This window comes from Chrysochloris asiatica, unplaced genomic scaffold (assembly GCF_000296735.1).
Source record: "Chrysochloris asiatica unplaced genomic scaffold, ChrAsi1.0 scaffold00042, whole genome shotgun sequence".
In the NCBI taxonomy this organism is placed as follows: Eukaryota; Metazoa; Chordata; class Mammalia; order Afrosoricida; family Chrysochloridae; genus Chrysochloris; species Chrysochloris asiatica.
Genome location: NW_006408560.1, coordinates 3,841,186 through 3,853,923, shown reverse-complemented (window position 1 = coordinate 3,853,923; position 12,738 = coordinate 3,841,186). Strand labels below are relative to the sequence as shown.

Below are 12,738 nucleotides of genomic sequence, written 5' to 3'. Positions count from 1 at the left end.
AGACCACTGTCCAGCTTATCAACTAGGTCTAAATGTCAGGCTCAGCAGGGCATGGTGGACACAACATTAGTCCTGCCTGGCAGGAGCGTCGCACACTTCAAATCTTGCATATGCAGGAGACAGCACATACACAGATAACTCCCTCCAAAAACTCTAGAATGCATTATTTTCCTCCAGTCTTTAAAATCACATATTAAAGGAAATGTGCATTCATTGGGAACATTTCCTGGCCACAATGACTATAATATGGTCAAATTCAAATTCTAAAGCAGCTACAGAAAATACCACTCAGCAAATTACACGGAAAATCGACCAACCTCCTGAGAAATCAAAGGACACACAAAAAAAATGTAATCTATCAAATAATTTGTATATCGATGTTGGTAGCAATTTGATATTATCTAGTTTGGCCTGTCCATAAGTAAGATGGCATATTTAATTAATATAGACCAAGGACCAATATCCTGAATATTTAAAGAGCTTCTCATCAGTAGCACACAAATGAACACCTCTAAACTTTGATTGAGAACACAATATTTTTTTTCTTTTTTAAAAATGGACACCTTGGTGGGTAAAACACACAAACAATTTAGCAAAACAGATGAATAGAGGGATAAAGCAATACCAATGGCCACTGAGCATATGAGAAAACACTCAGCCCTGCTGTAATGAAAGAGAGAAATTACGAAAAACTAACTTTTTACTACTTACCAAAGAGTTTTTAAAATAATATTCTGCTAATGGAAATCTATCACTGTGCACATTATGTGGAAAAGAATTTGGCAATGTGTATGGCACTGCAGGTTAATGCACTAGACGACAAGGTCAGTTTGAACTGCAAGTTCGGCGGTTCAAGCTCACCAACCTTTCCTCGGAAACCTATACAGGGTCACTATGAGTTGGAACTGACTCAATGGCACTTAACAGCAACAACAATTAAAAGCCTTAGAAAGTAATTTTGATTACCCTTTCATCCAGTAATTTCACTTCTGGGAGTTTATGTTAAGAAAATAAATAATACTTATCAAGATAAATATATATACCTACAAGAACATTCACCACAGCATCATTTATAATTATTAAAGTTGAAAACTAAACATAGATTTCAGTTTTAATAAAATATAATGGGTACTTTAAAATCCTATTGCTAAGTGCCATCAAGTTGGTTCCAATTAGAGTGGCCCTGTGTAGGATTTCCGAGGAGCAGCTGGTGGGTTTGAAACACTGACCTTGCAGTTAGCAGTCCAGTGTTTATCCTACAATGCCACACCAAGACTCAGTGTCCCAAATTAGCAACCCTATCCTACTAGGTAGCAGTTAAAACTATTCATTTAATTTTTGATGCTTAAAACCCTTCCAAGGAATCCTGGTATGGTGCTATAGGATAAGCATTGGACTGCTAACCAAAGGTTGACCATTCAAACCCACCAGGCGCTCCTTGGGAACCCCTATATAGGGTTGCTATGAGTCGAAATCAACTCAACGGCATTTACTAACGACAACAAAACCCTTCCAAAACATTTTCCCCAAAGAAAGACAAGAATAAAAAGATTAAAACAACAACAACTGGGGGGAAAGGAGGTTTTTTAAAAAATACACCTGATTTTGAATAAGGTAGCATATTTTAGAATGTCACCCCATTTTCTTAAACAACACCTTATCCAGTAAGCAAAAATGTATTTTGAAGGGATGCTATTTGTTAAAAGACAACATATTATTAAGGACACATTATCTGACTCCTATCAAAATGTTAAGATCATATTTTCCTTACCCCACACAACACACACACACACATACACATTTCCTATGAATAAATATATATGAGGGTGGGAGAGCTACTCTTAGCCCAGAAACAGGTTCTGCAACACCTGTAGATCCAACCTGTGTTTGTGCAGCAATGAGTCCATCTTGGCTTGATGTATTCAAAGAACTCAGAGTCACTACCTGTCTGCCAATACACTGCACAAGGAACTGACTTACAGACCAGAAACTGCCTTAGGCAGGCCTCCGAGGGAGAGGTGCTTCAATACAATAGGAAGAAAGACCTAGACTCCTCACAACCTGGCCAGAAAATCAAAGGCACCACAACTGAACTAAGGTAACTGACCTGCAGTTTGGAAGGGGCAAGAGAAAGTATATGAACCCCCTAAGAACTTGTTTAATTAGTAAAAAGCCAACGTTTTGAGGAGCTGGTAGAACAGGGTTTTGCCAAGACAAGCATAAGAGGGTGAGAGAGATGTTAGTATGATTAATCAATGCCACCTGAGGCAGCAACCAGGGTGTGCCCATAACACACCTCAGTCATTGCCTGGTATGAGAAGGTCCTTCAATTACTGCCACAAAGAACTGGATCTTCCATGAAAGACACTTCTACCTTCACTTGTCCTAGATCAGGCTTGGCATCTAGGACTGAGAAACAATCTTCTCTCTTGTCACAAACCTACTATTAGGCATAATAGATGCCACAACATATGCCAAACATATATTTACACCCCCACAAAACAAAGGGGTCTTTGTCTTCCCCCAAGTCAACTTTTGATCCTTCTAAACTATAACAGAGAAAGAGGAAAATGGCAAACTATTCACAACAGACAAGACCAACAAGGTTGAGTTGGGTCTGGTTGTTCCCTGGTGGTATGAGGACCTGAAGTTTAGTGCCTACAGCTCTGAGTTACTCTGACTGCAAGAAACTGCTTTGAGAGAGTGTAGGCAAATGACTGAATGACTCTACTTGATATCCCTAAATTCGTGATCATCTGTCTTGTCTCTATGATGATGCCAGCTCCTTGGGAGGCAGGGACCATGTCTCCTACTTGGTTAACGATCCCAATACCCTGTACTTCCTACTACATAGTGCCAAGAGAAACACACAAATTAAGGGTGACAACACACCACAATCCTCCCTGATACATTGCTAAGACAGCAAAACTACAAAGATAGCAAGTCTTAGAGTCAATAGCTAGGGATCCTATCAGAGAATGAGACACTTACTTATATATACAGACAATCCCTAGATTACAAATGTCCCATTTATGTATAAGCCATAGTTACAGATCCCTGTAAAGTCTATTTCATTAAAAATCCAAGGCGCATACAAATGGTTGATAATAACAAATGGGCATTACTTTGTGACTGACATAAAAACAGGATTTTTATTATTACTGTATCACTATGTTAAAGATGTTTTGATGTATCTTAAGTGTTCCTTTAATGTTTTTCATGCATAAAAAGGTATACTATAAACTATATACTATGACAACATTTGACTCACATTAGATACTAACCATACCTAACTATTCTAATTTAATGTACAAATTCAACTTAAAGACAGACTTAGGACCAGAGCTTGTTCATAATCTGGGGGACTGCCTGTATAAGAATAAACTGATATAATTGATCTGATTTGCTCACTCCAAGCTATGGCTTTTACCATCACCACCCTCCACCCTCATGATTTTATACTCTTCTTTTGAAGGGCAATAGGTATTTCTGTCCACTACCTGTCTTCCCCTGAGAAAGAACAAACAGATCTACAGTATACCTCCTACTACTACCAGTGGAGACTGCACAGTTTGTCCATAAAGAGCCCATGAGCATGTCCTCCTATCAAATGGCTTTGTAAAAGGAGGATCCAGGGCCCCTCCTTGCAGACTCCTCTGTTCTGCTCAGAAGACTCTTGATTCCTCCCCTATTCTCCCTTCCTTATTCCACTTCTATAGCATGTGAAAGTCAGACAATAAATAAGGAAGACTATAGATGAACTGATGCATTTGAATTATGGTGAATAATATTAAAAGTACCATGGACTGCTAGAACTGACAACTCTGTGTTGAAAGAAGTACAGACAGAACACTCCTTAGAGGCCAGGCTGGTGAGACTTTGTCTCTCATACTTCAGACATATTATCAGGAGGGACTAGTCCCTGGAGGAGGACATCATGCTAGGTAAAGTGGAAGGTAAGTAAAAATGAGGAAGGCTCCAGCAAGATGGATTGGCCCAGTGGCGGCAGCGAAGGGCTCAAGCTTAATGACTGAGGATGGCACAGGACTGGGCAGTGTTTCATTTTCTTGTGCATAAGGTCACTATGAGTTGGAACCAACTAGACAGCACCTAACAACAACAAAAAACATCCAGACACTCCAAAAGCAGGACTGCTTGAAATGAGTGACTTTGTGTCTATCTATTTGCACAAACACATCTAAGGGAAGTCCCTGACACCAGATATGGGTTCATGGGCTAACAAAGGAGACATCCTCAAAAGCCCTTGTCATTCATCAAGGGCTAAGACCAGAATTCCTTAATGGTATCAAAAAGACTGTGAAGTTCCTATACAATCTGGGATCCCAAGTTACATTCTGATGAACAGATAAGGCGGTTTCCACTAAACTCATACATGAAAATCACAGCAGTCTTGACAAGATAATTTGCAGATTTAAAAAAAAAAAAAAAAAGAACAAAGCACCTTCACTGCCTTTATGGCAATAGCAGGGTAGCTTCCTTTCTCTCTAGGGAACTAGGTATTCATCAAAACAGCAGGCACTTTCGGGGTGGAGGGGTGGGGTGGGGGGGAAGGACCACAGGACCCAGGCAAAACAATGCATTCCTAGTATCACCAAAGAAGCAAGCAAGCAAACAAAACAAAACAAAACACAAACACAAACAAAACAAGAACTTAGCTTCCCAGATTCGCTTTGCAGTGATTCTACAACTTCCCTGATAGAAGGACCACCTGGAATATTCCTTATGCTTACAGTTCTCCAGACACCATTCCATTCCTTATACCTACAAATCTCCAGACACTAGTCCATAACCACTGAATCAGAATTTCCAAGAGAACACTCAAGGGCATTCTTCACATATGAAAGTTTAGGGCAATACTACTGCATAAATTCTTTCCTCCCACTAGTGCCCACTTGAGCAGGAAAGCATGAAACAAATAGCGTGAAAATGGTTAACTCAGGTAATCACCCCGGATGGGGCCATCATATTCATGCCCGTCATTTGGGTTTCACCCAAATTTATGGGTGGACATCAGTTCAGTAATGGGTACATAAACCACCCCTTCTAGGTTGTCTATCATTCACACAGGGCTCAGGACTCCATGAGACAAATTCCTGAGAAGATGCCAATGAATGAGGATCTGACTGAATATAAGATCTTGTCAAAGGTCTTTCCAATGACTGACTGAACAGTCTCTGAAGGCAGGATACTGTGTACCGTGTTATAATTGTTGTTGTTGAGTCAGTTCCAACATAGCAACCTGTATTGGGTTCTGAGGCTGTAAATCTTTGTGGAAGCAGAAAGCCTCAACTGTCTCCAGAGAACAGCTAGTTGGCTCAAACTGCTGACCTTGTAGTTCACAGTCCAGTGCTTATCCAATAGTGCCACACCAGTTCATTGTTGTTACTTTTAAGTGCTGTTGAGTCGGTTCTGATTCATAGCGACCTGTATAGGGTTCCCAAGGAGCAGCTGGTGGACTTGAACTGCCTGCCAACTGTGGTTTGCAGTCCAGTGCTGGTCCTACATTGCCACACCAGGAGTCTCATCAGATCATCAGAGGTGTTAAAACAAAAAACAAAAAAATGAGGCAATCTCTTGACAAGGATTTTGAAAGAGGATCAGATTCAGCATAGGATGGATGAATTTTAAAGTTCCTTCTAACATATAAATCAACAAAGAGAAAAACTTCAGCTGCCCATTAATTAATAAAAAGGGATAACATAAAAGTCTGTAGGCGGGGTCAGCTTTCAACTGATCCCATCTCTTCAGAGAAGAAAGGAGCACAGAGCCACACCCCTGACTCACCATCAGCCTCTCCTACAGAATGTCCCAAAGGTGGGAGGGCAGGGCAGGAGTCACAGGTGCTACGACCAAGACCTGCTCCTCAACTGGCTATGCACGCTGGGCATGTGTCAGACAAGTTCTATAGATAGAAAAGGTATGTGAGTGGCATGGTCGCTGCCTTCAAGAGGTAAATCTCACTAAGGTGATAGCTCATACAACATACGGTTCTCATGGAAATTTAATTTATCTTGCCTTGCCTTGAGAGATTTTGTTGGCGGTGTTTGTTCTCAGAGAAATCTCATGATAGAGAAAACAACATATATACACTTTACTAAAATGGGCAGAGCCTTTTAATTTGGTACAAGTTTGTAATATCCAGCTCAAGATGGAAAAATCTCAACAACTACAAACCATCAAAATAATCATAAATCTAGTTAACTTTAATTTTTTAAATACTATTACAGTAAGGTCAGAAATAGCCAAACTAGAGTAAGGTGTGGCAACTCTGAACAGAATAACAGAAATGACTGGCCTGTTAACACAGGAAGTAGTAGAAGCAAAAGAGTGAGAGGCAGGGGGTAAATGCCAATGCCTTTGAGGTTAGATTCCAAAGTCAAAGTGACCTTTGTGAATTGCAGAAGTGATCAGAAACACACACATGCACAGAGACACACACACAGATCCAAAATGGCACATTTTAATAAAACATCTGGGGAGGGGAAAATCTAGTGTTTCCCCAAGTGTAAGGTAAACAATGATACTTGCAAATACTATTTTTTTAAAAAGTATCATAATAGTTCAAAATTAGCAAATGACTAAAAGTAGTTCTTTAACTGAACCAATGTTTATCAAGTGTCTACTACAGGGGTAATAGGAACCCTGGTAGCATAGTGGATTATGAGCGGGACTGCTAACTGCAAGGTCAGCAGTTTGAACCTACCAGCTGCTTCAAGGGAGAAAGATGCGGCTTTCTGCTCCCATAAAGATTTACAGCCTTGGAAACCCTATATAGGGTTACTATGAATTGGAACCAACTCAATGTCAAACTGCCACCACCATCACCATCACATGCGTAGAGGTGAGACATTAGAAAAAACACATAAATGAAAAAACACAACCCTTTTTCTCAAGAAGCACACATTGGAGATATTTGAAGTTTTTGTGTGCATGAATTCATTTGTATGTGAGATCAAAGTAGTATAGAGAGAGGATGGGACACAGGATTGAGGACAAGACAGATTCTAGTCTCAACATTGTAACTGGCTCCTGTGACCACAGACAAAGTGCCTCATCAAACTGAGGACTAAAACATCACCCCTACTCCAAGGTCACAGACCAATTAATAACAGATATGGAGTAGAACTGTGATCTTCTGGCTCAGAACCCAGAGATCTTCCAAAATATTGTGCATATGGTAGAATGAGATGTCAAGAAAGCAAGTACTTACATAAAGAACTTAACTAGAATTTATCAGTTAATGATGTAAATTTTTCACTCAAATCTGGCTTTAAAGTCTTTTACTCTGACATTACTAAGGGTAACGAGTCCAAAAATGATTCATATGAATGAAGCCTGGGGGAAAAGAAATAAAAGGATGAGAGGGAATTTATAATGATATCATTCAAATATATGAACTAAAAATGAGTTGTTTTTAAGCCAACTCTGGCTTGTGGTGACCCTGTGAGTGTTAGCGTAGAACTCTGCTTCATAGAGTTTTCAATGACTGAAATTTTTGATGTAGTTCACTAAGCCTCTTTGTTGTTGTTGTTGTTGAGTTGGTTCCGACCCATAGCGAACCTGAACAGGGTTTCCGAGGCTGTAAATCTTTCCGGGAGCAGAAAGCCTCATCTTTCTCCCGCAGAGCAGCTGGTAGTTTCGAACTGCTGACCTTGCGGTTCACAGCCCGATGAGTAACCACTACGCCACCAGAGCTCCTTTTGAGGGGCCTCTGGGTGGATTCAAATCAGTTCAGAGCAAAGTGCACTAAGTATGGTGGTGGTGGTGGTTATGTGCTGTGGAGACAGTTCCGACTCATAGCCATCCCATATAGGGTTTCTGAGACTAAATCTTTATGGGAAAAAAGCCTCATCTTTCTCCGATGGCACCCCTGGTAGTTTCGAACTTCTGACCGTGAGATTAGCTGCCTGACTCATATTCACTATGCTAGTACCACCCCAATCCATGAATCCTTCTATAGAGACTAAGGGACCCATTCTGCCTGAACAAAACAAGAAGAAATAACATTATACTTTATAGCTTTATATTAGCAATTTAAAAATTCCTTTACAGAAAGATTGAACAGAAATCGTTAAATATGGTTAAATTCATTCTTGAAATTAGTAAAATTAAGAAGGCAAGGATCTCACACCCTGTATATATACCTGAAAATCAAAACAAACAAACAAACAAACAAACAAAAAAGTGGACTTAGTTAATGGGTTCCAACCAGCTTACTCCATCAGAATCCCCTGGGAAAAATAAACAATACAAACAAACTCTCAGGCCTCATGTATCAGAATCCCTGGGTACTGAGTTCAAGAAATCACTCCGCTGATTTTGATGCAACCAGAACATGAAGCTTTGTTCTGCCACATCACTCTATGGAAGGGGTAAGAAGGAAGATCATTAGGAATGGCATCAGAGAATGGGAACTCGCTCAATGCAAATTTTGTGGGCAAAATAGAATTTCTGTGGGTGTGATATTTTTAAAAATGTATTAAAAGGCTCCTCTGACGCATCCAAGCATATCCCACTGAATTAAAACATTCGCTAAAAGGTCCTAAAATCAGTAACTAAAGTCCAGGTAAACCCCAAACTGCTCCCTGTGCCATAAAAAGTCTAGAAAGGAGGCATCCAAGTGGGACTCAAACAAAGAGATACTAAAGGGATGTAGGTATTTTTAAAAATCAAATACCAGGGAAAACAAAAGAGTGAATAGGAAGTTATTCTCTTCATTTTCCTCTCCCCCTTCAAAAAAGGATATATTGTTGCTGTTAAGTGCTATTAAGTTGGTTTCAACACATAAGGACTCTGCATAGGGTTTCAGAGCAGTGACTGGTAGGTTTGAACCACTGACCTTGCAGATAACAGTCCAGTGCTTATCCTACAATGCCACACCAGGACTAAAAAAAAAAAAGGTAATATAGAAAGAATTTTTGGAAGGAAATATCAAACAAACAGAAATAAAGGGAAAGGGGGGATCGTTATAGGATAAATTTCATCTCCAGCCAAAAGAAATAAAGAAGTTGCTCTCTGTGGACTTTTTTTTTTTTTTCTAGCAGGCAGGAAAACCAGGGAATTACTTCCCATTGCAAAGTAGAAGAAAATAAGTAGCAAGGGGGTGGTCCTGGATAGTTGTTTAGACAATCAGACAGATGGGTTGACAGCTCCTTGGCTTAGGAACTCATTGATGTTTAAATTACAATTGGCCACAAGCCAAATACAGGAACACTCAAAAGGTTGGAAGGGTGTGTTATAATTGGTACCTTGGTAAAACACAATAACAGATTGGGAGGATCCAAAAAGCCATCGCTGTTAGAATCTGACAAGATTTAAGATTTGTACCAAGAAACTGGCTTTAATCTCGTCTACTGCAGTAGTTTAGCACTTGTACAACACCTGTCTAAGAATCAGAATGTCTAAACTTTGTGCTTTGAGCTAACTAGACTAACACTCAGTTTGCCCACCAAGCAGCTAATGATAGCAATGCCTTACTGGTACAAGTGTATACAGGAGGACATAGTTCTATGCACTTAGGTTTAAAATGAGGCAAGCCCTACGTGTCATGGTTACTCTATTCCTGACATCCGTCTTTTAATTTTACATTCAATTTTGCAAATCATGTTACACACATACTTGCTAGTCCCTAGAAATCTCTGCAGTAGGCCATTCCTCTAGTTCTATTTTATGGGTGAGCAGACTACAGATTATGATGATTAAATTATTTACTAAAATAAATTAATGGTAGACCAAGACTGTACCCGTCAGACTAATCCATTATTCCTACTCTTTGCTTTCCTAACTCTACACTAACACAAATACTTTCACTCAAGGAAAAAGGAAAGACAAAAATATCGCCATATGCTTTTTATTAAATACTTCAGAAACTACAATTATAGATCATCATCACAGAACCTCTGGGTCCACTGCTGGAATTCTTAGGGACCTAATTAGCACTGTATGGAACTTGGCCTTCCAAGAAGGATTCTGGCGCGGAATAAGCAAGTATTATGGTTTTAGGTGATTAATGAATTGTTCTCTTTAGATACCTGTGATGGGAATATCCACTGTCTATTGACAATGGAGTCCTAGTGTAGCGCTGTTGGCTAATGCGCTGGACTGCAAAGTCGTTTGAACTACAATGTCGGGGGTTCAAGATCACCAGCCCCTCCTTGGAAACAGGGTCACTATGGGTCCGAAATGACTCGGCAGCACTTAACAACAACAACAATGAACAAAGGCCAACTTTTACTGAAGCTCATCAACTTAAACTTTTCTTTGAAAAGCAACTTAGTTGCTTTTCAAAAGAAATATATATAAATATATATATAAACTAAAATCTACTTTCAGGTTACTGAAGACACCATCTGACCTCAACGAGTGAGTGCAGAAGGAATACAACATGGTCCCACTGCTGACCCGACACTCTGATCACCTTTTGAGTGCAATGGGCTTAATATACATTATCTTAATTAATGCTTCTAGCTGGGTAATTCATTCTCATTTTACTGGTGATCTCATATGGCAGAACCAAATTTGAATCCAGGATTAGAGAGAAAGAGCAGAGCCTACAACGCCCCAACTCTTTCCACTGGCCAGTCTGAAGACATTTCGAACCTGAGAGTGCGGTGGAGTGTTAAAATATGATTCAGTTTCCTTTCCTAGGTCCAACTGTATGTATTTAAAAAGACTGTTGCAAATATCCAACCATAAAGAGGTTTTCTAAGTTTCCAAGGAAGAGTTTTGAATCCACGCATCCAGTCTCCTCACTTTCCTCCCCTCCCTAGTCCCCCCCACCCCCACCCCCACCCCCATGCCGAAAGAACAGCAAAAGTTGCTGCCAGGTTGGAGGAGTTGGTGATCGTCACACCACATTCCTGAGGCTGGACACAGACTGAAACAGCGCCCGAGCTCCGCGCCTCGGAAAGAATAACAGCAGTTGAGATTTTAAAAATCATGTGGTTCAGCATGCAGCCACACCAGTTTCCCTACTGCTGCTGCCTTCACCTTTCAAAGACTGGAGCAAAACACGCCCCACTCATCGGGACCATCCGGTTTGAGTGTCAAAACTCCGGCGCACTGCAAAACCTTGTTGTGCCCATCCAAAAAAACCCACCCAGCCAGCCAGACTGTGTGCCTCCCTTTGGCAAGGCTCTGTCTGGCTGGGAAGGTGCAAGCCGTTGGGGCTGGGCGGCCCTGCCCCCGCTCTCTCCACGCCGGGATCTGGCATTCCTTTGCTCAGCCCAACTGCGGTCCGCGGCCGCCGAGGGTTCGCCTCGGTCGGTCCGCCCTCGCCTCTACCCCGACCCTAACAAACACGGAACCAAAAGGGCACGCTGCCCAACTCCCCAAATCCCAACACTGGGAAATGAGAGTGTCTATGCCTCACAGCTCAGTTCCCACTGGCACAGGAGGCGCGTGTAGGGCTATGGGCCGAGGGGAGTAGGAGGCAGAGTGGAGCGCAGGGGAGGGGGCGCTCTGATGATGGACAAACTTTCGGGAACCAAGTGGCTTCCTTCGGCTCCGGCGGCTGAGCCCCGGCCTTCAGCCCTCCGCTGGGAGGAGGAGAGGGAGGGCGAAAGCTTTCCCTAGGTGACCGGGGCCGGGTGCGGGGACAACGCCCCTCCACCCTAAACTCACCGTGCGCGGGGGCCGTGCGCCACAGCCAGAGCGCTAGCAGCGCCCACAGCCGAGCCGCGCGCGGGGCGGGCATCTTCTCCGTCGCCTCCTCCTCCTCCGCCGCCGCCTGGGCAGATCCACATGGGGAGGGGGGTCCCTACAGAGGAGCCCCCACTTTCTCCTTTCCTCCTTCTGCCTCTGTGGCTCACAGCCTAGCGCTGCGCCCTGAAACTCAGGCTTAAATGCCTCCCCTTCCTGCAGCCCAAGTCCGCCGCTCCCCGGCCGCCAACTCAGCCGCCGCCCGAAGTTTGGCTGAAACTTTCTCGGGTGTGCAGCGAAGCGACCTCGTGTGTCCTTCCGCCTCGCCCGCCTCCTACTACCGCAAAGCCCCGCCCCCCTGTAGCCGCGGCCTCTACCCGGCCGCCTTCGGCACCCAGGGGTTTCCCGCAGGAAGAAGCGCCGGCCAAAGCTCCTCGCGGAGGGATCTACTATGAGTAGTTAGACAGCCCCCTCCACAACACACACCCATCTCTCCTCAACCCGCGTCGGGCACTGACGCTCCTTAACCCGATCGATGCTGGAGCTGGGCGCTGGGCCGCGTCTCCTCTCTAGCAGAGCAGGGATGGTAGGACTCTGAACTTCAAGCACTGCTGGGACCGTGAACTTGCAGAGAGAGACAGAACTCACCAGTGAGACAGGTATCACCCCCACAAATTCACATATCCATACACCACCCTGCTAGCTAAAGGAATGTGGTAGAGAACGACCAGTGTTGTAGAAGAAGGAAATGGGGGCTAAGGCGCCAAAGTCCATTTTAAATACACAGAGCCCTCATCTGGGTTGTGTGGCACCTTTCATCCATCCAGCAAATATTTCTCAAGCGCTTTACTTTGTGAAGCAGTGTGCTGGGCACAACGGGGTAATAAAGATTCAAGATGCCCAAGCTGCTCTGAGTTCTGAGGAGAGAGATTGCTGCGTACTGGAAGGTCCAGGGAAGGCTTTCATGGAGGAATTGTGAAGAGAGCCAGGTCTGGAAAAGTTACTAAGATTTGTATAGGTTAAGAGAAAAGTCAAGAATAATGATTGCAACATTGTTGTTGTTAAGTGCCGTTGAGT

General features: G+C 42.8%; 1 protein-coding gene across 1 annotated transcript in view; it reads right to left on the bottom strand.

The window, feature by feature from the left end:
• Window positions 1-12,007, bottom strand: part of NOTCH2 (notch 2) — a 184,659-nt gene extending 172,652 nt beyond the window's left edge. Inside the window, exon 1 of the mRNA XM_006861315.1 lies at window positions 11,644-12,007. Within this exon, the coding sequence (XP_006861377.1) occupies window positions 11,644-11,716 (73 nt within the window). The 5' untranslated portion in view covers window positions 11,717-12,007. The remainder of the gene's footprint in view (window positions 1-11,643) is intronic.
• Window positions 12,008-12,738: the final 731 nt, after the last annotated feature.